Source organism: Lipomyces tetrasporus (genome assembly GCF_029532465.1).
Source record: "Lipomyces tetrasporus strain NRRL Y-64009 chromosome Unknown POJ06scaffold_10, whole genome shotgun sequence".
Lineage (NCBI taxonomy): Eukaryota > Fungi > Ascomycota > Lipomycetes > Lipomycetales > Lipomycetaceae > Lipomyces > Lipomyces tetrasporus.
Genome location: NW_026611605.1, coordinates 209332 through 237217, shown reverse-complemented (window position 1 = coordinate 237217; position 27886 = coordinate 209332). Strand labels below are relative to the sequence as shown.

General features: G+C 47.2%; 11 protein-coding genes across 11 annotated transcripts; 5 read left to right on the top strand and 6 right to left on the bottom strand.

Annotated features, from left to right (window-relative positions):
• Positions 1–522: 522 nt before the first annotated feature.
• POJ06DRAFT_20248 (uncharacterized protein) lies at positions 523–1763 on the bottom strand. The gene has a single exon (XM_056185275.1). The coding sequence runs from the start codon at positions 1579–1581 to the stop codon at positions 967–969; it is 615 nt and encodes a 204-aa protein (XP_056041173.1). The 5' UTR covers positions 1582–1763; the 3' UTR covers positions 523–966.
• Positions 1764–2305: 542 nt separating this feature from the next.
• On the bottom strand, positions 2306–3417 carry POJ06DRAFT_283117 (NADP-dependent oxidoreductase domain-containing protein; the record flags this gene model as incomplete). The annotated part of the gene is made up of 4 exons (XM_056190087.1): positions 2306–2875; positions 2930–3028; positions 3083–3232; positions 3289–3417. 4 exons carry the CDS (start codon positions 3415–3417, stop codon positions 2306–2308), a joined length of 948 nt encoding a protein of 315 aa, XP_056041172.1.
• Positions 3418–3885: 468 nt separating this feature from the next.
• Positions 3886–5220, bottom strand: POJ06DRAFT_296951 (uncharacterized protein; the record flags this gene model as incomplete). Its single annotated transcript, XM_056190584.1, has 3 exons — positions 3886–4909; positions 5000–5148; positions 5186–5220. 3 exons carry the CDS (start codon positions 5218–5220, stop codon positions 4170–4172), a joined length of 924 nt encoding a protein of 307 aa, XP_056041171.1. The 3' UTR covers positions 3886–4169.
• A 1846-nt stretch (positions 5221–7066) lies between these two features.
• Positions 7067–7883, bottom strand: POJ06DRAFT_277771 (uncharacterized protein; the record flags this gene model as incomplete). Its single annotated transcript, XM_056189728.1, has 2 exons — positions 7067–7748; positions 7811–7883. 2 exons carry the CDS (start codon positions 7881–7883, stop codon positions 7450–7452), a joined length of 372 nt encoding a protein of 123 aa, XP_056041170.1. The 3' UTR covers positions 7067–7449.
• Positions 7884–9091: 1208 nt separating this feature from the next.
• On the top strand, positions 9092–9831 carry POJ06DRAFT_240248 (uncharacterized protein; the record flags this gene model as incomplete). The annotated part of the gene is made up of 2 exons (XM_056186081.1): positions 9092–9103; positions 9190–9831. The coding sequence occupies 2 exons, from the start codon at positions 9092–9094 to the stop codon at positions 9829–9831; spliced, it is 654 nt and encodes a 217-aa protein (XP_056041169.1).
• Positions 9832–12853: 3022 nt separating this feature from the next.
• Positions 12854–13596, top strand: POJ06DRAFT_296949 (short chain dehydrogenase; the record flags this gene model as incomplete). Its single annotated transcript, XM_056190583.1, has 2 exons — positions 12854–13083; positions 13107–13596. 2 exons carry the CDS (start codon positions 12854–12856, stop codon positions 13594–13596), a joined length of 720 nt encoding a protein of 239 aa, XP_056041168.1.
• Positions 13597–15005: 1409 nt separating this feature from the next.
• On the top strand, positions 15006–15914 carry POJ06DRAFT_303208 (glutathione S-transferase). Its single transcript, XM_056190798.1, has 2 exons — positions 15006–15131; positions 15182–15914. Exons 1-2 carry the CDS (start codon positions 15088–15090, stop codon positions 15855–15857), a joined length of 720 nt encoding a protein of 239 aa, XP_056041167.1. The 5' UTR covers positions 15006–15087; the 3' UTR covers positions 15858–15914.
• A 1125-nt stretch (positions 15915–17039) lies between these two features.
• On the top strand, positions 17040–18902 carry POJ06DRAFT_296948 (major facilitator superfamily domain-containing protein; the record flags this gene model as incomplete). Its single annotated transcript, XM_056190582.1, has 9 exons — positions 17040–17160; positions 17245–17353; positions 17380–17505; positions 17531–17660; positions 17683–17943; positions 18082–18252; positions 18303–18420; positions 18477–18850; positions 18876–18902. 9 exons carry the CDS (start codon positions 17040–17042, stop codon positions 18900–18902), a joined length of 1437 nt encoding a protein of 478 aa, XP_056041166.1.
• Positions 18903–19311: 409 nt separating this feature from the next.
• POJ06DRAFT_283112 (uncharacterized protein) lies at positions 19312–20577 on the bottom strand (the record flags this gene model as incomplete). Its single annotated transcript, XM_056190086.1, has 1 exon — positions 19312–20577. One exon carries the CDS (start codon positions 20575–20577, stop codon positions 19312–19314), a length of 1266 nt encoding a protein of 421 aa, XP_056041165.1.
• Positions 20578–24621: 4044 nt separating this feature from the next.
• POJ06DRAFT_20099 (leucine-rich repeat-domain-containing protein) lies at positions 24622–26034 on the top strand. The gene is made up of 5 exons (XM_056185219.1): positions 24622–24857; positions 24928–24968; positions 25025–25288; positions 25365–25499; positions 25553–26034. The coding sequence occupies exons 1-5, from the start codon at positions 24779–24781 to the stop codon at positions 25733–25735; spliced, it is 702 nt and encodes a 233-aa protein (XP_056041164.1). The 5' UTR covers positions 24622–24778; the 3' UTR covers positions 25736–26034.
• On the bottom strand, positions 25920–27876 carry POJ06DRAFT_20107 (Glucanosyltransferase-domain-containing protein). The gene is made up of 4 exons (XM_056185222.1): positions 27475–27876; positions 27408–27420; positions 26355–27340; positions 25920–26301 (listed from the first exon to the last, which is right to left on the bottom strand). Exons 1-4 carry the CDS (start codon positions 27730–27732, stop codon positions 26050–26052), a joined length of 1509 nt encoding a protein of 502 aa, XP_056041163.1. The 5' UTR covers positions 27733–27876; the 3' UTR covers positions 25920–26049.
• Positions 27877–27886: the final 10 nt, after the last annotated feature.

Sequence of the window (27886 nt, the reverse complement as noted above, 5' to 3'; positions counted from 1 at the left end):
TATTGAAACTATAGTTCTGATTCGGAGTGAGACCATCTATGGTCTGGTTGAGGCTTGGCAAGTGTTTAGAGTCAATAGGGCTCAGCAAATTCCACGGCGTGAACTAAAAGTCAGACCTCTGATCTCTTTCCAAGTAAGGTGCTCGAAGCGGGATATCCCATCCTCAATTATCTGACCCGATAGATTTACGACAATGGAGTCCTGAATGCAGTGCGTCGGCCGCGCGCCGAGTGCCGGTAGGGGATCGCTCGTTGTCGTCACGGAATTGACTGCTGTCGAGGTAATTGTGCGCGTCGGAGTGGTCCGGCCTCGGACATCATGGTCTCATGACTCTCTACCTGGTTCAGTCCGACTCCGACGCATATAACTGTGATTACCGCAGGTCCCCTGCATCTTCGTGAGGCACAAGTTCCAATCATCAAGGGCGTTTGAGTGGTAAATTGAATATATATTTTAGAGACCCTATTAGTTAATACTCTATATGAATGCATTCAACAAAAAATCGGCAATTGAGATTGCATCAACACATTGTGGCCGTGGACAGATACCCCTTCCGTCCTAATTACTAGATACCCTACCTGTAGTATGGCTGGGTACTCATGGCCGTAGTTTGGAATTTGTTGGCAAGCTCCCACATGAAATGCTCACCTGTATATCCACGCCTATGTAATGTGTGGCTGATTACCAAGGTCTAGTATTTACAAATTTTTAATACGTACAGGATTACCACGTGCCGCCTTTGACCAGGTGCAAAGTTCATCCATATCAGCCTGTCATTTGCAAGGTGAACCATTTCCATGAACCACGTCTTGTAACTGCTATCATCACTGTACAGAGCTGTCCTCTCCTCCTTCGTGGCCATGAACCACGGACTATTCTTTCTGGTCTTGCAAAATACAGTATTGGCTCTTCCTAAGGAAACTCTCCAAACTACCATAGAGCTGGTGCGAATATTATCACAACCAGTTATCTTGGTCCTATATCCATGTTCACCATAATGCCCGCGAGCTCCATGCTCTGGGCACTCGCAGTAGAATAGGGCCACGCGTATTCAGCGTAAACGCATTGGCTTCCTATAGTATAATAAGTAACGCCGCCGCCCCCATCATTATTCGGGAATGGATAGGGAAAAGACACGAATGGATAGCCAGGATTTTCATTTCTTCCGGCAATAAAATGATACGCGAATCCCTCATACGTGGCAAACGCGACAGTCTTATCGCCCTTGCCGTCATTATTGTAGAAATGTGCATACACTGGGTGCGGATCACCGCCAAAGTCGGCCTGGGTCCAATCGAAGATAGCGAGCTTCTTTGCGGAAGCGGCCTGGGCTTGAAAGATGACGGAGGCCTTGTAGAAAACTAGACCAATCTGTTCATTCCTCTCGCCAGACCATCCTTCTGCCGACGGATAATTTTTTGTAAACATCCAATAACTGTTGGGATCGTTGTAGCTCGCATCTGGGTCCTTATTGAGCTTGATTAGGCAGATGGGCGAATCATGTGGTATGGGCGAGCAAGCGACGTACGGAACGTATATTGCGGATGTAACCAACAGGACGAGAATGAGATGGTACTTCATAGGTACTTCCGATATTTATGGAGAGGACAAAGTCGAAGAAGAATGAACCCCAAATAGATATTACCTGAAGTTCGCGTCTGATTGTTACTACTATAAGTGGGAAGTCCTGCGCAACCGGCGACTCTTAAAAGAAGAATCGCTGCCAAGACCTCACACACATTCTCGCGATGGCTTTGCATTTTTAAGCGGGCCTACATTCAATTGCAGGTGCACTAACGTTGGGACAACACGCAAGTACCACAAACATAATATACCTCCGCTGTTGTTGAAACTGTCGTTAACGCTGGATCCAATCAGTAAAGCCTACTATGACTACCACAGTGAACGTTACATATTACCGTGGTGAGAGAAATCAGGTTAGGGTATCATAATTGTCCACTGCCAAGTACTCGTGTTGGATGCTTAAGGCTATCGTGCTTACCCCAAGCGGAGCCGCGTGACAGCTGCACCGTTGATGGGTAATGGCATAACTGAGCAGGCGTGATGTTACAGGGAACTTCTGTTCGTTCCCTAAGGCCCCGCGCTGCCAAGCCGTGGCTACGAAATGCGGAGGACCGCATTACCTATACCTCTGCACTCGCCATCAGTTATACCAATCTGAATTCAATAGCAACCAAGATGACAATTTCGGTAGAAACATCAAGAAATTCCGACAGATGGAATCTAATTTTGTAAAATTCCCCGCTGGCCGAGTTCGGCGCGCACTTCACACCGGCTCGATAGCCTAACCATGGATGTTGTCCACTGGCGCCTCGTCTTTAATTGACTCCCAGATACTGTTGATCTTGGCCACTATGTCGCTCGGAAGCGGGCCATCCTTGATTGCCTTTAATGTTTCCTGCAACTGCTCGAGTTTTGTAGCACCGATGATGACAGCATCACCATAGTTTGCATCCAGAATCGAGCTAAAGAATGTCCAACGATAGGCCAAAGCCGCCTTCGACACGCCGGCCTCTGCGGCAATGGATTCCCAGTCTTCCAGTGCAGCGACCATCTTTGGCTTGTTGTACAGTTTGAGGTACAGCTGGCCTATAAACGACTCCGGGTCCCAGCGACCTCCCTTGATACCTGCCTTTATTGCTTCAGCAGACTTCACCAAAAAACCTCCGGCGATGGGCGAGTACGCGTAAAACTTGATGCCAAGCTTTCGCAATAGCGGAAAGAGCTCTGTTTCGTAATGGCGTGCAACAGCGTTGTAGTTTCCTTGAAAGACCGTTGGCAGGACGTAGCCTTTAGCCGTCGCCAAATCATAAATCTCCTGGACCTGTTTGGGAGTGAAGTTCGAGAGTCCAAACTATGACGAATATTAATAACTCGGCCACGCCTCTCGATGTTTCACAGTACGTACGCGAACAAAAGTTCCGGCTTCGAAAAGCTCTTGGATTGCGCTCAGGGTTTCCTCCAATGGCGTGTCGTAATCAGGTGCGTGCAGGAAGTACGTGTCAACCTGTTATTCCGAGATTTAGCGGCAACTCATATACTGCCCAATTCATTCACGCACCTGTTGAACTCCAAGGCTGTCCAAGGACTTTTTGGCCCCAGCTAGTAGAGATGATTTGGATAGTGACTCCGGAGCAAAAGCCGGTGCTTTCGTGTCAATTGTGAACCTAGCTGGCGCGCCAACCTCGGCGAGAGCTGCCTCGCTGTCAGGCTATCTCACTGTTAGCACAATACGAAACTTGACTCACCGTGAGTTTGCTAGCGCACGTATATATAGGCAGTGTCGATCTCCTTGACATTGTTATCCTCCAGGACCGACAAGATCTCCTTTCTTTCCTCAACCGGGAACATGGCAATGCCCGCCGCACCAAATATGACTTTCACTTCGGTCGACATTTCGTAGAGAGGAGTGGACCTGTATTCAACTATGATTGCGACCAATTTCTGGGTGGTTGTTTCGAATTCTCACCACAGGGTTTGCTGTTTGCTTTATACAACAAAGGGAGCTTGGGAGCTGACGAGATTAATCATCAAATTGTTATCTGAACGTCAGTTTCTTAGGGGGGATGAACATGATGACATTCGGGAATGCGGGCGATGCAATCTCCGACGATCTTTGCCTCGACGTCCAAACGCCCTGGTACCTTGGGACCCCTGTGGGCTAGGGCAAAGATTGGCCATAATAATAGTAGGAGATTCATGGAGAGTAAACCAAAAATTCCTCTTTGGGACTAGCGTAAGTAGACGGCGGTACATACTCTGACCGTCGGTACCTATCATTACCCGGCGTTATCCAAACGCGCTGAGTCTAATAATAATAACGCGTACACAAGAGCTGAACGCGTCGTTTATTGAACATCTCTACGGCTTGAATAATCATGGAGATTCATGGAGAGTAAACCAAAAATTCCTCTTTGGAGAAGTAGAAGTAGAAGTAGAAGTAGAAGTAGGAGACAACGAAAAACTAAAAATCGAGTTACCCGAACTCTGCCTCCTGAGCTGACCTATTCTTCGTATTGATGGATAAAATACATAAGTGACCCGTGAAGCTGCTTCAAAAATAGGCAGGGTCAGAAAGACTACTCGGTTTGCCCCAGAGAAGCCGAAGATGAGGGGGGAAGACGCCGGAAAACAAGTCCAGTGCTACTTTAGTTGCCAGAATCCATCTGCTCCCGGATCAGATCAATAGCCCCAGGTGTCTCGAGCCACGAGTCGTATGAGTATTGAAGCACCAACCGCATTTCCTCCGGTGTACCATGACTGTAATATTGTGGGCGGGCCTTCAGATTGTTTCCCGGACGGATGAGAGCGGGCCAAAAATACTTGTTAGATTTCTTGACGGCTTTGTACAACTGCGCAACCTGTGACTTTAACCTTTCGATGGCTGGGCCCTGGTCTTTGCTGTCCATAATTTCCTTATTTCCAGCTACAATCGTGCTAACAAGCTTTCCACGAATGTTATCGAGGATTTCCTGAGGAAAGGGAGCCGTTTCGCCTACTACAGTGGAGCCCTGCAGATTTCTCAAGTCGTGTAGTATCTTGATTTTAACCAAGGTGACTGATACAGCGTGGCTGAGGCTATAATGCTTTCTTGTGTAGAGATCAACCTCCTCAAAGACATCCGCATCCTTGACATCCAGATATCCCAGGTCAATGTCTCCCCAGTCATAGTCCATTTCTTGGCCGGTTGTGGCCCACCACTTGAGAAAATCATAGCATTCTTGATCCTTGCCCAATCGTAAGAATAGCGCAGGGACAACATCGCGGACTCCCTGATTATCGCTGCGGCAGAGGCGAAGCATATCCATGATATGGTCGAGGGCCTTCTGGACCGCAGGGCGTGTCTTGACCTTCAGAAGAGCCTCCACGAGGGCGTATCGCGATTGCACTGGAGAACAAAGAGATTAGCATACCACTTAGATCTCGGAAGCAGGTGACAGGAGGTAGACTGAGCTTTAGACCCTCCCAAATCACTTACTGTACGGTCGGGTTGCATGAATGCCCCAAAAGTGGCCAACACCGGTTTCAAATGGGTTTGCGGCGGTCATCCAATCGCCAGGAAATGCACGTAATTCTTGCTCCTGGTCATCAAGATGCTTTTGGGCTTTCTTGATACCGTTGCAAGGGCTCTTGTGGTTGGGTCTATCGTCGGCCTGGTGATCACGGCAGCAATAGAACACCACTTTGCAAGCCTGGCATCGCAGAAGATTCTCTTTTTTATCGCAAGCTGGGCAACGCGGCTCCAGAGACAGACTCATGGCTGCTGAGGTCAATTGATGAGGTTTGAGGTTTGGTGGTTGATGAAAATGGAAGTGGAGAAAAAGCCAACGCGTGGCTTTACAGTGTCTTGCGAAAGGTCGCATCGTTGGCCAGACACCGTGCGGCTCTAACGCACCGCCTGAGCCGCTCGGCACAGCCACGATCGTCGTGTTTCTTGTCGTTCCCACAGGTTCTGTTAACCCAAGCATTAGGCTTCGTGACATATACCGTTCAACTGGGCTAAAAACGCCTTCTTGAGCTTATGAGTCAATAAGACCGTCGTATAAGCGTTAAGATCGATCCGGCGATCCATACATATGAACCCGGCTCACCTTGCTCTGCAAAGTGGAAATGAGCTGTGGTCTAATATACGTAATGGATCGGTTTATATTCAGACATACAAGCTGTTGTTATTGTTACGGTTTCCATATTCAGGGTTAGGGTAGCGTGGCTCATAATCAGAAAAGGCGCTGAACGACATTACTACGTTCCTCGCAAAGCTACTGTGTAATCCTTGGTTGTTCCTTATGACTATCTATTCCCGGGACAGCCGAAAATTCAATACCTTCCTCGGTAATAATTTGCTTGATAACTGTATTTATGTGTTTTATCGGTGGATATCCGTGGATATTATCCATGGATACGACTAATCAAGATTGCTTTATCCGTATCCGTATCCGTATCTGCCTAATGTCTATCCGTATCCGTATTTTTGACGGATATCCGCGGATATATCCGTTATCCGTGTATCCGTGCCGATCCCTACGTGACCGGCCGCCAGAAAAGCCTGGCGATATTATCGCCCTTTTATCGCCAACTGGGCGATAATGCACAGGATCAAGTACCAAGTTTTGAAATTAGGGTTTAGGGTTTACAAAGATGGTTAAGGAGAATTTATCAAATATGATCTCTGTATCTCACAAATATCTGTGGTGGGGACTTTTTCGTGCACTTAGTCGACTAATTACTTAGTCTTTTCATCTCAGGGCCTTTTATTTACCGTAATGAGAATCACGTGGAATCTCGACGATACGATACGATACGATATTCAAAGTCAATGTTGTATATCGTACCGCCCAGTTTGAATATAGGCGATATTATGAGCCGGTTTATATAATTAGTCGTATTAATCTCAACCGACAAGGAAACGCATCACGGGAGATGGCCACTGAGCCTTAGTTCTGTCACTACAGTATGAAGTCGTTGAGTCGTTAAGCGTGTCGACTTTATTGCTTTCTAAACACTTAGTGTCCCAATCACAGTACTCAAAATCCTTAGTATTCCAGTTTGCCGGCTGTTCGACCGAAGACATCGATTAGCACTTACCGATAAAAGGCCGCACTTTGGGTACTGCCATTCGAAATATTCATAACAATGACAAATGATATTAAACCTCATTTCCCGCCATAATGATAAAAGATATCCCTCAGTCGTTTTATCAGCTTTCAGTATGTCGTAGCCATGTAGATAGGTGGCAACAGTCTGGTGCTGTTGATTAGCGACCGTTCAGCTCGGACTGCGGGTCTATCTGGGAGAACAATCAGGTGATGCGATGTAAGTGTACTGCCATTGATTAAGTGTCCTCGCTGACAACTACAAATAATCAGCAATGCAGACATGAGGCGCACAACAAAGTTACCAAATTGGCATACGACTTCAGAGTCCTATTCGATGTCATCGTAATTTCATTAAATTCTGTCGCATTAGAATACACTAAGTATTACACTTTTACGATAGCGGTACAAGGAAAGAATAGAAAGCACACATTCGATGCAGTGACGATTCCCGAGTTAAAATTTCCGATATTTTCTATTATTTTGGAAAATGACGCATCTAATGATCTAGGCAGAGCAGGGTGGATTCAAATGCTCCCTACTGAGTGCCAACCGTGAAAACGTATTCTGTCGCTGTCGCGGCGAGGTGTTTGTCTCCTGGCTCAAGTGTTCGAGACAAACCACAACAAGGGATGCTAAGAAATAGGTGAAATAGGCAATCGAACATCTCAAGGGAGTGTCAACATGGGCCACGACAAATCAAATACCCGGCTGAGACTATCTTCAAGCCACTCTAATACCCAATCGGCGTTGGCCAGTATGCTCAGTCCAATCTCGATTAATACCATTTCGCTGAATTCTTGCTTCAGCCTCAAGATCGTGTGTCGCAGTTGAGTTATCCAGAAGAAACTGTATGGCATAGCCGGCCATGAAGCTGATGAATGCCGGCGGACTCTGCACGATGCTCCAGGGCGTAAGCGCCCACGACCCGATGAACGCGACTATGATTTTGTCTCCTGCGGATGTTGACGTACCGCGGGAACAAGCAGTTCAAGTCGTTTGCGGCCGAGACCGAGTTTGCCGCGATGTTGACACCGATCTGGGAAATCAAGAAGAACAACACAGAAGAATGCGGCCGCGCGGCTGCCGCGACACGACCATTCTTCCAATGAGCGAGAGCGGGTCCCAGTAGATCTTGGCGTACAGAATATTAGAGCCACGGCAACGACTACACCGAGAAAAACTGACGAGCGCACCGGTGGCCGGCAGAACGAACGCGGTGATGAAAGCGGCCTTGTCGTTGACGGCGTACCGAGTAGTCGGGAACATTTACGACAAGGGTCGACCAGGACCCGATGTACGTACCTCCGATCCTCGGAAATGCCTTCTGCTGATTCCAGTTCAGAAGCTTGTCATAGGGCAGTTGAACCTAATCGCTGCTCATGGTGTTTTTTTTGTCAGAAGCGTGAATGCTTCTGAACATGTATGGTCCTGTCGACGAATAAACATAAAGTCTTGCACATCGAAGTTCCCAAGCGATCCTGAATCTTCAAATCAACCTCGCGATGCCTTTACACATCCGCCTTGTTTGTTTGCATTACAACAGCCGATTATACCTGCTTGTCAACAGCCAGATATAAGTAATCCCGACCATGAGGGTTCGCGGCGCACCTCCCATTTATTCTCACCTCAACGAAGGCTTCAGTACGAATGACAGTATATATAAGACAGCAACAAGGAAGCGCCATGCCGTAAGACATAAAACTACCACCCTCAGGAAACGTCTTTGTTTAGGAACTTGATTCCCTGTCCTTGGTTAAACATAGATTCAGCAATGCAAACATCCATTGCCATTATGGTAATGCATCTTCGAAAGAACCCAATTTACGCTTCTGGCGGTATGGCTGAAGCTTCTTCCCAAAGGAAACCCTCGCCCGTAGAGGGAGCAGAAGGGTTTGTTAGTTGCCTCAGGATAGCTTGCAGGATAGCTCGTCAACTGGCGTAGTGAATTCTCCGGTGCCTTCTTCTAAACCTGCCTGGCCTGCCTATACCACAAGGGCCGGGTGACCATATTATTTGGTTTTTCCGCAATCAAATGACTTAACGCAATTCTTTTTACTAATCCTGCCAATTTACAGATTTGCCGATACGATTATTTATCGAGAGGAACAGCCTGCCGATATATCGGCGGGAATTAAGGCCGCCGTTACCGCATCGGGGCCGATGATCATCAGCAAAATGGGTAAATCGGCAACAGCCCCAATTCCGGTTATAAAAGCAGCACATGGTGACTTAAGATTTCGATGGCAGTCGTATGACGACAAGGCGTGCCGGGCGATGAACGACATGTAATCACGTGAATACGCGCGTGGTTATGTTTATGCAATGACGTATTTTGCGTTGTCAGCAGTTATCTCGTCAGCAATGCACGCGTTCACCTGCTGCTCTACATATAAATCATCCTCTTCAGCAGGAGATCACATAGTTTACAGTAAGATTACTTGATTACTTAGTCTAGTCTAGCTACGTTCGTCAATATGTCTAGCAAGGTATGACTTGTTACTGAATTTCCCTGTCTTCGAATCACCAATTTCAGCTCTTAATAGTCCTATTCGTTCCTAACATTGAGCCCTAGGTCGCCATCGTCTCGCCAGCAGAATGGCAAAAGGCACGCGCTGAGCTTCTCAAGCAAGAGAAAACTGCCACTCACTTGCTCGCTGATATTAGCACATCTCGCCGAGATCTTCCCGTGGTCAGAATAGACGACCCAGCCCGCTTCAAGTTTGACACTTTGGATGGGGAGAAAAGCCTTGTCGATCTCTTCGACGGTCGCAGACAGCTGATCCTTTACCATTTCATGCTCAAGCCTGATGATAAGGAGGGTTGTGTTGGATGCTCCTTTCTTATGGATCACATTCCCAACCTGGGCCACCTCTGGAGCAGAGATACGAGCTTTGTTGCCGTCGCACAAGCTCCTATCCAGAAGGTCGAAGCTTTCAAGCAACGAATGGGATGGACGTTTCCCTTCTACAGCTCCGGAAAGACGTTCGAGGCTGTCGATGCAGCTGGGGAAGAAGTGACATGGAAGCCAGGCAATGGGTATTTTGGGATCAGTGTTTTCTTGAGAGAAGGAGATGAAGTGTTCCATACCTACTCTACGACTGATCGCGGGGTTGAGATTTTGTTGTCCACATATGGTCTGCTGGATATGACGCCATTGGGTCGCCAGGAAGTGGGTAACGGGATCAGCATGTTCCGTCTCCATGATCAATATTAGGGATAGTATCTAAGGTTTTCTGTCGATTTGAGTGTTATGGCAGGATCAGATCCATTCTTTCAGTTGTCGGTCTTTGTCGTTGGATTCAGCTTTCAATTCGCGTCGCTCGCTTTCGCTCGCTGTCTAAATTCTGCCGACTTGCGACTACGGAAATGTACAGGCTTGGCTTCCTTCGCCTTACTTTACCTGAAGCAGCAAAGCAAATGGGAGCAGGCACCTACTTATATGGGTAAGTAAAATAATGCTGACCTGCCGACGCCATTAACCCTCATCAACTATAGAGATTACTGTAGACGAGTGAATAAGGCCATTCGTTCACTAATTTATAGTACTGTCAAGTAGGGTTGAGTGTTACCAATTGACGTGTTCAATGTGAAAATCGTACTATTTTTATAGGTCTTTCGCTTTAAATAAATTGGAAGCAACAGAATTCAGTCACACGCCCAGCCCGCATAATGAAGCAGTGCCGTCTTCCAACAATGACTTACGCTACTTGGAGTTATTAGAAAGTGATGATCTTTCTTTTCAAAAGCCTTGGTAGAGAAGCTCTTCTTCAAGTCAGACTTAGACGGTCACGGGGTTTAGTCAGGTAAAAGGTATATATCTTGCGGTCTATCAAGCAAGTTTGTAGCACAGAAGAAACTTGAAATCGTCAAATTCCGATCAGAGGATGCGGGCCGACGTAGCCAACGCTGCGGATTTCCTAAATTGTAGTTCGCATTATTGACAATACTGCTATGATTAATTAGCTTTCATCCATAATAGGTTCCACGATATGCGATGCAGTACAAATCGGTTTTTAAGCACTTTCAGAATGAATATTTATTACGGGGAAGCCTCTATCTGCATCGCGCACTAGGCTGCTAGTTACGGCAGCGATCACCATGGCACGTCGGAAGACGACGAGTACTGTTTCAGCTGAGCCATCCACTAGGGCAAATTATGGAAGACAAACAAGATCACAAACAAATGCACTATTCTGCTCCTGACGTGCGACTGTCCACGACTTTGAAAATGTGCGCTGGCGGTGAAAAGGAGCAAGATTTATACAAGCGTGCCCTTGAGTTTCTGAGGGCCGATGGACCGGAAAGAAGACTAGACATTCGTTTAAGTTTAAGGTCGGCAAGGTACCAATGGCAAGATCATAAACAATTTGACCCTAAGTTACAATTTGATTCCATACTCTGGCCGCTGGGTGATCTGTTACTAGGAGGTAAAACTTTAGCACCATCAGCTTAAAAACGATACTAAAGGCGAACAAATGAGGAAACGTCGGCGGCGTCTGCTCCGTCAGTGCCAACTGCAACTGTGGCATCAAGTTCTTCGACGTGTCCCGAAGAAGACCTACATCAGCATACTCTCGACTGGCGTTGAAGGTCCGTTCGGTTCGTACATCTACAATGACCATACATGATTCAGATTGATGAGGCGTCTGTTGAAATATATAGGCGAGTTGATGCTGACGGAGACAATCGGGTCTAGCAGCACGTGAGTTACAGTACGACATGCTGGCAGGTACTAATCAATTCCATAGTGGCTTTGTCCGTTGTGGGACTTTCGTCATCCAACGATGAGGAGGTTGACTTCGGGCTCACACTTCAAGACTTTTTCCAGAGGACGAAGCTGATGCCGCCGACGTCAGATCTGTTATAAGATTTAAAACTGAGCACTTACAAAAAATTGCTGGTAATAGCCAGACGGTGCTAGAGACAAATATTGACTATTGATGGGTTCGGCGTCAGATAAATTGCAAAGTCCATAGTGCCTTTAGTGTCTTGTAAATAGAGCTGAGGTCTAATTTTAGCCTTTTGAATTACTGGCTAGGCTCCGTTGGGTTTGATCTCCATTAACAGAGGGAGGGAAAGAAGCAAAATATAATACCCTAGCCTGAGACAACTAAGCGAGGGATCACAGTAGAGATACCTAACCCGACGCTAAGGTTTGGATTAAGTTAGTTATCGCGCGGTGATGCTGACTCAGTTCATACGATTAAGCCGCACCAACCGCAGTAGTGGAAGATGACAATCCTACCGAGACTGATAGTAGTTGCTGATCTAGCGAGTCCTATTAACCGGATAACTGGTACGATTCAGACCACCAGAACTACCAGATCACGGACAAATATTATGGCGTAGAAGTGATCGTACGTGGTTTTTGAATTCGTATACAGTATACGGACTTTTGTAAATGGTCTTGAAACGTGTTAAGTCTAGTCTAATAACATAAATTTTTACCAAATTTCCTCGCGCATTGAGGTCTTGGCGTTCAATTATTTGTTGCTTTTCAGCTAATTATATGCTTTGTTACCACCAAGAGGCATCGCGAATGCCATACATTGCTTTGCCGAGAAAAGATGACGACGAACGCGAGCAGCTCAAAATCCCAAAGCTAAAAGACGGCTTATTAATGCAATCCGTATGACGCATCATTAACTTGCTGACATGGTGTGCGACTGTGCGTATTGCGCATCATAAATCCCATACATTATCATTAAGTTATTGGTGTACAGTTAGTTATAACAACCCCAATTTGTAATATATAGTTCGACGCTAAACCCAATTTAAAAAATCCCAGCCAACTGTCACGTCTGAAATTTTGAGACGTCGGATTTCATAAGGGTATGACATCAATTTAGGAAGGAAGTACAATTAAGATATGCAGAAAACGATTCTAAATCCCCCTAGTTGCTTTGTCTAGAATAAATTGACGACGAACATAACCAACTTAGATATCCAAAGCCAAGAGATGGCATTTTATTAATGCAATCCATATGACGCATTCACCGGCCAAGTTGCCTCGCGAATCTTTACCATTGCCTTTGGCAAGAATAAGTTGACGACAAGCCCCGAGCAGCTTAGAAATCTCAAGAGATGGCTTATTAATGCAATCCATAGGTGTATCATCAGTTGTTGACATGGTAAAATATAAATTCTGGGATAAATCTGTGAATTAGGAACATCAAAAGTTCAGCGTTGAAACGTATCCTGCTCCAACATCTCATACACCATACAACGCATCCACAATGGGGAGTTCTCAACCAAAGGTTGCCGTTATCATTGGAGGCACCCACTGCATTGGCCTGTCGACAGCTTCACTCCTCGTCGCCGCCGGCTGGGAAATTCCTGTCACTGGACGAAGGACAGGTCCGATCCAGGCCGCACAACTACATCTCGGCCCTACGGCCAAAGTTGTGCAATACGATTTAACGGACCTATCCTCCCCTTCCTCATTACAAGGCGCCATCAAGCAACAGTTCAGTCCCGATTCGGGTCCAGCCCGAGCATAGATCTTCTCTTTCTCAATGCGGGCCACGCTCACTTGGAGCCAATCGCTGCAGTAACCGAGGAATCTTTTGACACTACGTTCTCTACAAACGTTCGCGGCGTCTTCTTTACAGCTCAACGCCTTACTGCGTTAGTAAAGGATGAGGGCAGTATCGTTTTCACTACCTCTGTCGCAAATCAGGTCGGCATTCCTGGAATGGCTGTCTATTCCGCAGCTAAAGCGGCCGTGCGATCTTTGGTGCAGACCTTTGCTGCGGAGCTAATTCCCAGAAGGGTAAGGGTAAACGCTGTTAGTCCAGGGTTGGTGAAGACGCCTACTATGAGTATCACTGGTTCGAGCGATGAAGAGTTGAGAGGCTTTGAGGAAGAAGGCGTTAAAATGACGCCTTTGGGACGCATTGCCAGCAGCAACGAGGTAGCAAAAGTGGTCGCGTTCGTTGGGGTTGAGGGTACCTTCAGCACCGGAGGAAATTATGGTTGATGGTGGCTTGATTCCATTACGGACATAAGAACGTGTTTTTTTTATTTGTAATACGTTGAGCGAGCGCAATGAGCAACAAAAAGCTTATTGGAGTGAACTACGCAGATGATTGTTTTGGAATACTCTGTCAAGCAGTGCAGCTGCGCAATAAAAATTTTGCATCATTCCAATATCCGCAACGCGGCTGAGTCGACGGACAAAGAAATCTTAATCAATATACCGTCTTAACGCATGACGGCAGCGTGGGAGAGTGAGTTTAATGCTTGACCACTTCTTCGTCAGTGGAAAGGTCGGTTTTTCAGATCATCCACATCGTTCGGACGCATCCACAATGCGGGTGATTCTACAAGAAGAAAAAATTTCTTGGTCATTGGAGATATACTTTGCGTCGCCATAAAACTCGGGTGCCTGCGTTTCAAGGGTTTTGAAGTTCTCGTACGAGAGCCGAATATCGAGCCGTCTTTCAGGCTCGTTGTCTCTGAGGAATTTCAGTGCTCGCTGATAAGAGGGTTGCTCCTCGCAAGCCATTTTGGAGAACACGTATTTTTGCAGCGTAATTCGAGGAACCGCACTTAGCCGTGGCTGTATCTGTCCTCTATACTCGTTGTTGGCAGATTGTTAAGTAATGGCTGTTGTGACTGGAGAACTTCGGGCACGTGCGCTGCGATCGCTACTGCGACAAGAGACCTAGCGAGTGTTCCGGATGTATCCTCCCCGTAAACCATCATTTAGATATGTTCAAGAAAACGCTTAGTGAAATTTGAATGGGATGGTGGGTGCGGTTGTGCACGATGTAAGTTGATTAGTGTATTATTACAACGGGAGGATCTGCGAGTCAGTATATATATGTACAGCCATTGCGTTGCTTCTGGAACCTGGCGCATCTTAAACAGGCGGCAACGTCAAACGCGAAATTTTCACCCAACTTGAAACTTTGGCAACCAACGAAAATCATATTTTGTAGACACTACAGCAGTTTGGAATAAATATCAAAGAAAACTCGGGACTCGTAAGACAAAAGATGAGACGAGTATTGTGCCCCAAAGCCGACGACAGAACGACAAATCCTACTGTGCCCTAACCCAATTAGGCTCTCCATGAATGCCGCCTTGTACGCCAATTTAAAGTTTAGAGGTCATGGTACTTCTTCTTTACCGTGCGCCCTTCCCCGTCCGGTTGAGGCTGTTATTCAGGTATTTATGGCTTCAGGTGTTTTCCGTTGCATTCTGGCCAATACTCTGACTGGATTGCCGTGGTGAAAAACCAGCCCAGCAATACGAAGAGCGATGACGTGGTTCGTGATCGCCATATTCAGGAGTCATAACCGAGGCGCGCCGCACTCGAGTGTCCCGTGCGTCAGAATCACGCCCGGGCTCACTGACCTGCCTCGGTTCATGCATTCATGAGACGCGACAGTGGCTGAATATTTATGGACTCCTTGGGATTCTGTCATATATAATAGCAAGAGTAACCGGTTATCGAACATATGCCATGGCCACGACAACCAGCTCTTCCGGCCCTGTTGTGCTTCACTGGTCAGCCGCTGCGGACTACCCTCGTGTCGATCACTCACTAACAAGTCTAGGCTCGAAAATTCTCGCTCGCACCGGATCTTATGGCTCCTTGAAGAACTCGAAATCCCGTACAGTCTCAAAATCTACAGGCGCAACCCCAAGACCTTTCGCGCTGAACCGGGTCTGAGTCAGATCCATCCGCTGGGCAAATCGCCGGTCCTCACTGACGGAGACAAAGTGATTGCAGAAAGTGCACTCATAATTGAGTACCTCATCAATAAATACGGCGGCAATTCATCCATTGTACCGAAGACCATGGAGGACAAGGAATCTGTAAAGTACTATCTGCACTACGCAGAGGCGTCATTGCAGCCGGTCATGTTGTTACTTTCAGTCTCAAATTATGTGCGGCATGGGCCCTTGCCGGTCTTTATGCGGCCTGTTGTCAAAAGGGTTACGGATGCCATGGACAACGCGTTTGCTGGTCCCGATGCGAAGAAGCAGTTGGAGTATTTGGAGGGGAGGTTGAAGTTAAACGGCACTGGCTACTTTGTGGGCGATCGACTGACAGGCGCGGATATTATACTCATATTTCCCCTGCAGATTGCAAAGTCAAGAGCCGGCCTGACAAGAGAAACATATCCACTCCTGTGGAAGTGGCTCGAGGATATGCTCGGGAGGGACGCATACTTCAGAGCCGACAAGAAAGTAGCTGAAATGGGCGTCAGCAGTCGGATCAAGTTGTAACTAATGTTAGGTCGTCAATTTGTATTCAGTATGATATATAACAAGCAATAATTTCATAACATACCACTGTCCACAATGTCCCGTAATATTCTGCGGTTGCGGTATTGTCTAGCAACTACAAACCTTCAGAGACTGCTTGGTTGTCTGATCCCGCTTTTCATGGGCCGCACAATGTGTGGAGATACAGCATATAATTCACAAGTCGGGCTCAGGTAGTGGAAGTAGCAGCAGCCACCGTGATGGTTATAACAGTTTTTTTCCCTCATGTTCTTGCATCTTATAACTAAAGTCTATCTGTACGATCAGATTGCCCATCGCGGACGTATTCATCCATTCCAGATGATCATAACATGGAGCGTACAGTACTGGACAATGCGGCAACTAGGGCTGGACACGATATCGCCAAAGGAAAATTCCTGGCGATAATTTAGGCGATACGATATGCGATATTGAAGTTGAATATCGTATCGTATCGCCGAGATTCCGCTTGATTCTCATCACGGTAAATAAAGGGCATTGAGATGGAAAGACTAAGTAACTACTCAATTAAGTGCACGCCAAAAGTCCCCAGCAAAGATATTTTGTGAGTTACAGAGATTATATTCAATAAATTCTGCTGAACCCTCCTTGCCAACCCCTAACCCTAATTTTAATGACGTTAAACTGGTCTCGGTACTTATTCCTGCGAATTATCGCCCACTTGGCGATATCGTATCGCCCAATATCGAAGTGGGCGATAAATAGGCAATAATATCGCCAGACTTTTCTGGCCGGCGATACGATATGCGATATGGGCCCTATCGTATCGTGTCCAGCCCTGGCGGCAACACACTAATCAGAACTTTATTGTTTGTGAACATGCATTTGAGCAAGAAAAACCCATGTCCGCCAGGGCAGCCGGAGATCTATGGCCGAGAGATCTCACCCTAGCCCAGCGGTATCGCAAGCTTTGAAATAGCCAATAACCCTTATTTTTTGAGCATATAGGGTATCTGGCCAAACTACGTACAGGCGCAGTCAAACCCTGCAAATAAGTGTAGGGTACGTTAAATGGAAGTCCCTGACGGCTTACCCTAATGCACGGCTTTGTGCGCGGGGTTAAATGGTGCTTAACGGAAGTATTCATTGTCTCCTTTAGCGCGCTAATGTTTGCTTCTCTGGACATGGTTATGTCATTCGCTAATGGCCATGCGACCCAAATATTCGGCGAGTTTCCTGCGCGGGACAGTCCGGACAGCTGCACTCGGTGTTGTCGCAGTAATTACGGTGTCTCTGTCGGAGTTACAGGACTTGCCGTTGGGCAGTGACCATATATCTTTCCATATACCCTTCTGATTGAGTTTCGTTACTGTCAGCGTCCTGCACTCATATTCTCTGACCGTGACAGATCTCGAGAGAAATGGCAGCACGAAGTCGGGGGACTACGACTGCGCCGACACAGGCGAGGCCCTGACGGATGTGCTTACGCGGCAGGTGTCACATCAGGAGCAGGTAAGGTACTCGACCGAGTTCGCTCGGACAGGTACTTCACCAAAGTGACAATTGGTGCCGACGACCGCGACCGCCTGGACCTTACGTTCTCAGGCAAGCCACTACCGCCATTTGGAGGTGGCCGTATCCACCGTTGCCTCCTGCTCGCGAGGCGTATGTTGTTGAATACGACGGCCCTGGAGCACTCGCAAGAAGCTTAAGATTATGGCTATTCTCGGATTCGCAACCATGGGCGTTGCTTGGGGATCGTCGATTTTCGCGACTGTCACCCGCGAAGTTTCCGAGAAGTTTCATGTCGGGCTATTGGTCGCCGTCCTGGGTATGTCGTTGGAAGTGTGGCTTCGCATCGGGACCGCTGTGCTGGGCGCCTATGTCAGAGCTGTACGGTCGTCGCTTGCCGATCATAGTCTACGTAATAAGATTCTCTGTTTTCAATCTCGCGGTGGCTCGCGCGTACGACATTCAGACAATCATGATTTGCAGATTCTTTGGCAGCTTTTTTGGAGCGTCCTGTCTAGCAGTTGTGCCGGCTACATTCAACGACATATTCACTAACGAGTGGCGTGGTACTGCTCTAGTTTGCTTTTCGGGTGCAGTGTTTTTGGGCCGTTAATCGCTCCTGTTTTGGGTGGATTTACCATCAATAGTTATCTGGGCTGGCGCTGGTCAGAGTATATCACTATGATCTGTGGGATTCTTTTCCTTGGCCCTGATCGTGCTATTTGTTGAGGAGACATACGTGCCCGTGGTTCTTGTCAAGAGGGCAGCGAACTTGAGGAGAAGAACCGGAAACTGGGGAATTCACGCCCGTCTGGAGCAGACCGAGTTAGATTTTAAAGGCTTGATTGAGAGAAATTTTTCCAGACCGGCTAAAATGCTCTTTACTGAACCGATTATGTTCCTCGTATGTGCTCGTTATGGTTACGAGTAGGAGCTCATCTAATGTGATGGCAGGTCAGTATTTATCCCGCATTCATTTACCGAATGCTGTATCTGCTCCTTGAGGCGTACCCGATCATTATCGTTGAAGGCTACCACATGTCCGCGTCAGTCGGAGAGCTGCCTTACATCGGTATGGTTATCGGCCAACTATTCGGCTTGAATCAATGACCCTCCGCGCCATAAAAGCAAACAACAACAGACCTGTCCCCGAAATGCGTCTCCTGCCCACCATTATCGGCGGCATTGTCTTCCCTATCGGCATGTTCTGGCTGAAATGGTCCGGCGCATACCCTGAACATGTTCACTGGATCGTGTCCACTCTGGCCGGTTTGTTCATCGGGAGCGGCATCATACTCATTTTCCTCACGCTGCTCACCTACCTAATCGAGTCGTATATGATATTCGCGGCGTCAGCTATGGCGGCAAACACTTTTCTTCGATCCGGCTTCGCCGCCGGGTTTCCTCTATTCGCGAGAGCCAATAATCTCGGCGTTCAGTGGGCGGGTACTTTACTCGGCTGCATCGGCATCTTGCTTGTGCCTGTTCCAGTTCTGTTTTACGTATATGGCAAGAGAACTGCGTAAGCTGTCAAAGTACGCTCCGGATATGTGAGGTTGACTAGGTCTGGGGAGATTGCATTGGACCATGTTGTTGGCATTATGTATAGAATGGCGTCTTATTTTGTTCAGATAGTAATAACACAATCGGAGCTACAGACATCGTTAGGCTGATTATACCGGTGCAGCCGGAATATTTGCGACTGCTGAGCCGAACAGAGGTCGTGGGTGGTTTCCGGCGTCACGTCCATTATAAACTTGTTAAAAGATAATAAAAGCCATCTAGAAATCTATATTCTAATTCGTACAATATACCAGGCCATTCTCGTGAAATCATAATAATGCATAAAAATCCATTTTGACCAAATCCTAACACAAAAGACACAAGAAACCAAGAATTTTAACATGAAACCCAATAACCCATTAAAGCAATTCAAAGTAATGGTCTAAATAATTCAGCATGACTACTCAAAAATGACAGTGTCGCTCGCCGGGTACCAGTTCGTGTCATTGTCCTGGTATGTGTAAGAAAGCACAAGCTTCTGCCCCATCTGGCCGTTGCCGTTGCTGTAGTAAACAGGAGTTGCCTGACCGCCGTAGTTATATCCATTGCTTCCAGGCGTTGTCTTGGCGATCTCGATAGGGGTAAAGTCCCACGGTCCAACAGGAGTTGGCGCGGTGATTGCCCAGAATATGGAATCGGCGAAGTAAGAAAAGAACACGAGGAGGTACGCATTATGATAGTCTGACCAGAAGATGTTGCCGGACGAGAATGGCAATTTGCCAACAATACAAGCCAATTTCTTGTTGCGAACCGACCCATTAGGTGCGTGCTTTGTCCAGCTCTTGCTTGAACCGTCCCAGTACTTCCACGTGTCCTTGTCGTCGACCGTCTCCTGCGGGGCGGCCGCAACATGAATATCGTATTGATCAGAGTTGGGGTCGATTGCGTACAGGTAAATTGTTCCGCTCACGCTAATAGACGCGAAAGCACCGTAAGGGTAGGAGTTCTCGCCGTAGTAGACGGTCGAATGACGCGATACGCTCAGCTTGTCTTTCTCTTCATCGTATTCATACTGAGCTAAGGTGTGCCCGATATGACTATACTTTTTGAAGCCATGGAATTTCACAATAGACCAGATGTGCCACGAGTGATGCGGACCGATCGGGATGCACGGTCCATACGCCCAAAATGCGTATCGGGCTTCGATATCGTACTGGATCTCGGCCTCGCTGTCAGTCCAGGGGATAGCAACGGTGACGTCTCCCTCGTAAGTGATAGAAATATCGGTGATATTAGAGGGATTATCGACATCGTTAGCGACAGCCACTGAGTTCGAAGCGGCGCCAACAAATGTGCCATCAGCTTTGTACGCAAACGTATCATCAAAGAACCAGAACATGCGATGACCGATTGGGCAAATGCATGGCAAATCGCGATGAACGTTCCAGGGCGAGTGTGGATCGTGAATACCACCATTGTGGTGGTGGTGCTTGACTTTGAAATGATTCTTCTTGCAGCCGCCCTTGGCTTTATATTTTGGATTGCCGTGGTTGAATTTACCGCCCTTCGTCGACGGAATATGGAATGACTTTTCGGCGATGGGGGTGTGCATAGGAGCCTGGGGCGAAACGTCTTTGCTCTTGCTGGGTTTGTCCCGCGGCTCGAGCGGGACAGCTGTCGTGAGGACAAGCAAAGAAAGGAGGTGGACCGCGAACTTGAACTGCATTGCGACTGATGGTGTCAAAGGAGCGACTAAGACAGAAGGAATGGAACTCGCTCAATGGCGTCAATTGCGCTGAAGCTGAAAAAACACGGGCGGTCAGACGAGAGACAGTAATTTAAGCAGGGAGAGTGGGATAGTCCAAACTTTTAAACTCATGCCCGCAACACTCAGTGGGACATGCAAGAAGCAGGTTGTACTTGATAGGCAATCTGACCGAAGTGGACGGGGTCGTAAGAGTGTAACAGGTGCATTCCCGGGTGATCCGTGCCTCGGTCAGTACCTCGGGTCATTCCGCCGCGCGGTTTCTTTGACAAAGACTAACCAAAGGGAAACGCCGTACATTGACACATTATTGGTGAACGTTTGGATAAACAGAGCCAAGTAAGTAGGGACTCGGAGCCAGGGCCAGGGGTCGCCGCAGCTGCTGCAGCTTCGTGCGCCATGCTGGGCCAGGTTCCACTACCTCGACGACCCGGTTCACAAATCACACTTTGAAACACCCGCACTCATTTAAAGAGCAAACCAGTTCTGTTAAGCCTTGTCCCAGCCTTCTGGACGTTAGGATAGTAATGACGTGATACCAGTATTGCAGACCTTCCAGCCTAGATTAAACGTTATTAGATATTACTTAGAACAAGGCTACTCACTGCTCAACAAAATATCGTCGAATTCAACGAGAGACTTTAGTCCTGCTGGCAGGGCAGTAATGATTGACAGGGATGAAACTGCCAGCGCAGCTGTTCCAACAAATCCAGATGTCAAGTGATATGTCTACCTGAAACCAAGTGGGATGATCAGAGGTTTCCCTCAACCTTAGCTCGCACGCATGACGAGAGTAGCATTCACCACGTTGCCATTGTGAGTAGAGCGCAGAAATTGTGCAACCAGGAGAATTCCCGTTGCCGAGAGCTAACAGATACGCCTGATTCTTCACAACTAGCTCTCACCTTGCAGGGTCGGATAAGAAATACAACGATGAACGGCGACTGTTAGCTAGGAACTGCGCCTTGCCGTTTTGGGGAAGGCGGGGCATTTTTGTCCACGCCATGACTGACAGGTGCGCGGCACAACGTAAGTACTGAGATCGCAGCTCTGCACTACAGTCTAATAGTAAGCCGTCCCAGACTTCAGCAGTGATCACAGTCAGCGCGCGCAAACAATTCATCAATTCCTTTGTACCAGACGAAGTAGGGAAACATTGGCAACCGGCGGCTAGATTGAAAAAATGATCTTTTTGTCCCGGTCACAGCGCATCCGTCGCCTTGGAGTGTTCTGCTGCTGCAGTACACAACCGGTCAGCTGGATTCCATTTAAAGTTTGCCAATTTTTAACAAACCTTGAGAGTGATAAACTTTGAGACATAAAAGAGGCGAACGGTCGAGTCTAAGACACCAGGCACTTTTGTTTCTCGCTAACCGCCACTGCGACTGTCACTGATTAGCATGCGAAAGACCCGACGACCGATGAAATTACAGATAATATCTGAGAATATGTAGACAGAAGTACGGCTCCGAGGCACAAGAGACGTTCTGCGGGCGCAAAAGGAATTATGCCACTGTGTTGGAAAATGTGCCGTTGCAATCTCTAAGCCAGGTATGAACCCGGGTTCATCTTGTCGTCGTAGCATGGGGTTAGGGGGCCAGTAAGTGAAGTTGTGGTTCTGCATATAAGGTTTGTGCAGCCAGGAACCTGATTAGTGCAAATGCCGATAATTCCGTAGATGATGATCTTATTCTGCATCCCTGCTGATAAGCATACGCCGCATCGTCTGGGGTCTGTGTCTTTTGGTCGATTTGGCCAGCTGGGGGCAATAGAGGACTGAGGAATACATTTAGGTCTCTACAGAAGGATCCGTCAAGTGGACGAACAAGGACAGTTGCTGAGCGACGAGGTTCGTGACCATGGATGGCGAACCGTATTTTGCTCTGGTCTGTTTTGTTGAGTAACTGTGGACGACCACTCACCTTAGCCCGAACCGACTTTATGCCTGCCAGAAACTGGACAATTTGAATAACTGAGTCCGTGCAGGTGCATGTCGTTCCCGTGGTTCCGGGATCACAGCTCGGCGTTCGACAACGCCACTAGATGAAACATGGTGTTACTATTCCGTTATCCGTGATCGACATCGTCAGGATTTGTCTCCATTCAGGAAAGCGAACGATTGATTTTTCTGTTTCGGTTCCGTTACCAAGCATCTCTTATACGACAGAATACGTTGACGACCTTGGTTGGAATGGGCTGATTTTGTGAAGGCGCTCCGGCGCGCCTACTCTATGGACATGGCAAATCATAGCTTGCCATACGTCCGTGCTGCGCCATATTTGCAAGAAACGTTCAGTTGTCGGAAGCATTACCTTGATGGACCAATAACACTATGTTGGTGTCGCTAATGGCGTTCGGGTTTTCTCGCGACAAGCTAGCCAATGCAGGGATGCCACGCCTGCACGGATACTTCCATAACACTACCCTAACCCATGGAATACATCGTGGTGATATCATATCTCCTTGCAGACGGCAAGAACTTTTTTGTAGACTTTGTGACGAGTGTGATTTGAAACGATGGCACTGGGTCATCCTTGCTTTTTATCATTATGGTAACAGACTACCCAATTAAGGTTAGAATTCTTGTTTGCTCACCAAAAAACTTGTTGGCAGAAGGATTTTTCCCTCCCACGGCAGCTTATCAGCAACACCATTCCATGCATTTCTGCTTTCCGTGCGGGCCACTGCTAGCAACTGCGACTTAATAAAAGGAAATTCATGGAGAGTAATAAAATACTGACAAAATTACTTCGCAAAATATGTTTGTCTCTATCGTAGGCAAGGAAATATTATTTATTCAAACGCCAATCTAACAGGCAGCAAGAGTTAGGTATGTCGCATTCCGGCATTGCACACTGAATAAAAAATTTATTCGGTAGATTCAAGCTACCCCCCCCCTCCCCCCCCCCCCCCTCTCCCCACCACCGATTCGCTGTAAGCCGATAGCCCCCCAATATTATTTTCTGGAAAGGTTCAGGCTCACGGCTATCAATCCATTTCAAAACCGATTTGGCTGTAAACATTATATAGGCTTAACGGGGTTCATACTGTAGTTTTGGTTGCCGTGATGCACGGTATGCGGCCGCCAGGCTGACGCCATACCATTAGGCCAACCATAATTTACCAAATAATTTCCTAAGATAAATAATGGGTCTGGTCGAAGACATGATGCCCAGTGGCCGTCATCATTCTTTGGCACAAGGACGTCGAGCATCATACACAATCTCTCATTCATCCTTACTGCTTATACCATGCTACTCCGCCGTCTCGTTCCCATATATTGGTCCCGGGTCGACAAAAAATTCGGACAAACTGGGGAGCTAAGTCCGCGGACACCAACAGTTCGGTTCCGTCGCCCAAAGCTAACTTTGGGCATGCGAGAATCGGAATCCAGCTCAGCGGGTAAGTAGTGAAAATATTGTCCAGCATCTGGGCCCCAACGGATTAAGCTGTGTAACTAAGCTGCGTCGGCTTCAAACGGATTTAGAAGATTGAAAGTTATTTGCACTTGGGAGCGGCCGAGATGATTGCGTACGACTATCCTCGGACAGGACAAAACAAAATTCCTCATTTGAACCCATTGACAGCTGCTACTTAGCTGGTTATTTACTAAACGCCTTCTAACTGTATTAAGGCGCTGGATATCGGATTCGTTTGGACGTCACATGAACGCAGGCTTGGCTTTCCATATTAGAAGTAATATTAGCAAGTATAATCCAAATGGAGCATATGCAAGAACTACTTATATGACTGAATCAAGTAGAAACATCTATAAACACATTGTTTACAGACTCCGCTCTGTAGGCGACGCAGAGCAACAGTACTACAGTAAGGTGAACTAGAGCGAGAGCAAAAATATAGTAGGTCTTGCTTGCTACCAAAGTACGAGCACCTTGGACAAGCATCAGCTTGTAGTGGCTTGTACCTGTGGCTAGTGCACAGAAGGTGGCTGAGATAAATACTAAACCCTTATGTGACTCTCCACAGGGTTAGGCGACAGACGTTTTCTTCGAAGCGCAAAGTATGGACTCAATTCTACTTTCGAATAAGGTTGTCGAAGAATCCGTCTATCGCTAGTGAATACATCTACCGTGGAATAAACAATTATCTAATTGCTACTGTGATACTTTGTTCGTCTGAACAGTGCGGATACACGAGGATTATGAAGCTCACGGCCGATCTGATCAACAGTGCCCCATCATATATCAATCCCCTCAAGGATCGGGAACTTACACTACGGGGTACGATAACCCGTGTGCATTTGGGAAGTAATCTATCTGCGAATGTTTCTGACTGCGTAAATTGATATAGGCCATAAGATTCCTGTGATTGAGAATCTCGGAGTGACAAAGGTGTGTTTCAACATTGGCGAGTGTGTATCTCGTGCTAATCGTGTTTCGCTTCGCAGGATTTAAACGACGCAATAGATCTAACCGACAATGACATCACGCATCTAAACAATATCCCCCGTTTACCCCGACTACAGCGGCTTCTCATTGCTCGCAACAGAATCACGCATATCTCACCCACGATCGCCAAGTCGGTACCCAACCTCACCACACTATTACTGACCTCCAATTCAATATCGAACCTGTCGGATTTAGAGGGACTGAAGGAATTAAAGCAGCTTACGTATTTGTCCTTGGTGAATAATCCGATAACGAGACGAGAGGTTTGTGATTTTAAGATTTACATATCGGGATAAACAAATGTCGATAAACACAGTCGCGTGCTAACAGGGCATACAGCACTATCGCTTATGGGTAATTTGGCGACTGCCAAGCGTGCGTATTTTGGATTACGAGAAGGTCCGACAGGTTGAGCGTCAGGAGGCAACGAAACTTTTTGGTACATTCGATGATCCTACGCCTCTTGCGACCAAGGTACGCGCACATCTGTTGATTATTAAGAACAAAGCTAATTTGCTTGAACGTAGCTGTCAACTACGGTCGCGAAAGCAAGAACATTCGAAGTCGAGGGAACGAACGGCAACGAAACTAATCGCGCAAAGTTAACAGCGGCAGATCGTGAGCGTATAATGGAGCAGCTGCGGAACGCAAAGAGTTTAGGTGAAATCGAGCGTCTAGAACAGACTCTGAGAACTTTAGAACGGTCGTAGCTAGGAGGAAAATTCGCTTATGTATTATAGCACGGATGTACTCTATCCATTTCATTGCAATAAAGTCTAGAATGGACTTGGTGAGTAAGATTTATGTAAATACAAACATAAGTCAAGCAAATCGGACAACTGTCGGTTACCTGCACGCTCTTCTATTTCTGCCAAACCAAATATTGTAAATTAAAATTACAGATCTAACCAAAGTATTGTAAACCAAGAAAAATACATCTCTACAAATACACATCAAGCTGGCGATTCTCAAAATGTCCACACGCGCTGTTATCTATCCAAAACTTGACCCCCTACTTATTGACCTATAGCGCTAATGTGATTCCTAGAAGACCAGTGACTGCCAATAGCAATGGGCTTGCAGCGCCAGCCAGCGTAGAAGCTGCTGCCGAAGACGACGTTGCACTCGCTGACGCGGAGGTGGTTGCGACGATGGAACTGCTAGTTGAACTGCCAGTCGCAGTCGACGTGGCGACTGATGTCGCAGAACGAACGGCCGAAGTAGTTGCCGAAACTTGGGCTTCCGGTTGCGTCTGGTCAGAAACGACAGTGATTTCCTAACACCAGTTAGTAATATTGAAACGTGTAGCTAGCAAGCTGGTAGTAATACCGTATCGGTGATTTCCTGCTCGTCAACATCGTAAACCTTGTACGCGGTCTGAGTCGAATTAAGAGGGATCCATTTTCCTATGTTATTGTTGCCGCTTCCACTCTTAAGCATGTCTTCAGCAGGGCAATTAGGGAGTGACAAGCTTGCGTTAAAGCTGGAGTCGATGTTTTCGATAAAACTGGCGTTACACTTGGACGACCTGGAAGTGTCGATGAATGATTTCGACATGAAGCTTGTGTATGTCAGGATCTCATAGGCGTTCTGTAAATTAATATAATCTTGCTTCAAAACAACGGAGCCGTCGCTGCCGATAGTAACCAGACCGTAGTTATTAGCTTCCTCAGAGTACTCGTAGATCAAACCGCCATCGAAGACCTGCAGCATCGAGTCAGTGTAAACGCCGCCATTGACCTCGGTAAACGTTCTTGGCTGAACGATGTTGCAGCCATACTCCGAGAAAAACAATGGAATAGTCGAATTAGCGAATGTAGTCTCCAAGACGCCGTACCCACTAGTCTGAAAGTTGTCTCGTCCAGAGCACCATTGATAAGAATTCAAGCCATAGAAATCTGAACGGGAAATATCCAAGTCCTCATCTCCCGTTTTGCATTGAAAGTACTCCCAACCCGCGACACGGAGCTGGTTATCATCTGCAGCGCTGTATCCGACTGGAATAGTGCGGTTGGCGTGAAGAGAAATGTAGTTCTTTATGTCACGCTGGACGGCACGGATGTAGGGCGGCGAAACTGAAGCTGAGGTAGCCGCGTTGATAACCTCGTTCCCCGCAAAGAAGCCCAACAGATTTGGGTATCCCATGAAAGCATCGATAATAGAGAAGACACGCTTTAGATAACCCTCGTTGTACGAGCCCGCCGGGTCATCGCGGTGAATGGATTCTCCGTCAAGAGGACTGTTGACATCGAGTATGACGTAGATTCCGACCGAGTTTAGAATTGACATGCAAGCATCGTGGTTGAGCCATGGGCCTGAACGCAAGTGTTAGTTATCTGGCTACAAAACTGCAAGGCGTGCCCTTAGGACCGCGTCACGTACTAACTGTGTAAGTCTATAAAATAACATGTCAAATATATTATTAACATTCAGAGACAGGGACACATACGCGAATGGTATTCACGCCAAGTTTCTGAAGCAGAAACGCGTCACGAAGGCACACATCCTCGTCACTCAAAACATCTGAGCTCGCCGAGTTGGTGTATCCTGAAGAACCGCCAGGCTGATAGTCGACACCGACAATAACAAATGGATCACCATTCGAGTCAACGAACATATTGCCATCGACGGTGATAGGCAGAAGAGCTGATGCCAAGCTCGAAAACGCGCAGAATGCGGCCAGTAACGCTCGGAGTAGTCGAACCATTGTGCCGGCAGGTAAACAAGGCCCTGTAAATATATCTCCTTTCTAACTAACAAAGTCGAGAAGTTATTCGTGCGGACGAGGTGAAGTGTAAGTTTTGAACGCGTATCGGGGTGGTAAACGATAACAAGGCAATATAAAAACGGGTTGCGGGTTT

Coding starts and splice junctions, on each gene's coding strand:
- POJ06DRAFT_20248 (XM_056185275.1), bottom strand. CDS start 1,581: ATGAAGTACCATCTCATTCTCGTCCTGTTGGTTACATCCGCAATATAC.
- POJ06DRAFT_303208 (XM_056190798.1), top strand. CDS start 15,088: ATGGCCACGACAACCAGCTCTTCCGGCCCTGTTGTGCTTCACTG. Junction 15,132..15,181: donor GGCCCTGTTGTGCTTCACTG/GTCAGCCGCTGC, acceptor TAACAAGTCTAG/GCTCGAAAATTCTCGCTCGC.
- POJ06DRAFT_20099 (XM_056185219.1), top strand. CDS start 24,779: ATGAAGCTCACGGCCGATCTGATCAACAGTGCCCCATCATATATCAAT. Junction 24,858..24,927: donor TCGGGAACTTACACTACGGG/GTACGATAACCC, acceptor AAATTGATATAG/GCCATAAGATTCCTGTGATT. Junction 24,969..25,024: donor AGAATCTCGGAGTGACAAAG/GTGTGTTTCAAC, acceptor TTCGCTTCGCAG/GATTTAAACGACGCAATAGA.
- POJ06DRAFT_20107 (XM_056185222.1), bottom strand. CDS start 27,732: ATGGTTCGACTACTCCGAGCGTTACTGGCCGCATTCTGCGCGTTTTCG. Junction 26,302..26,354: donor AGCAGGAAATCACCGATACG/GTATTACTACCA, acceptor AACTGGTGTTAG/GAAATCACTGTCGTTTCTGA.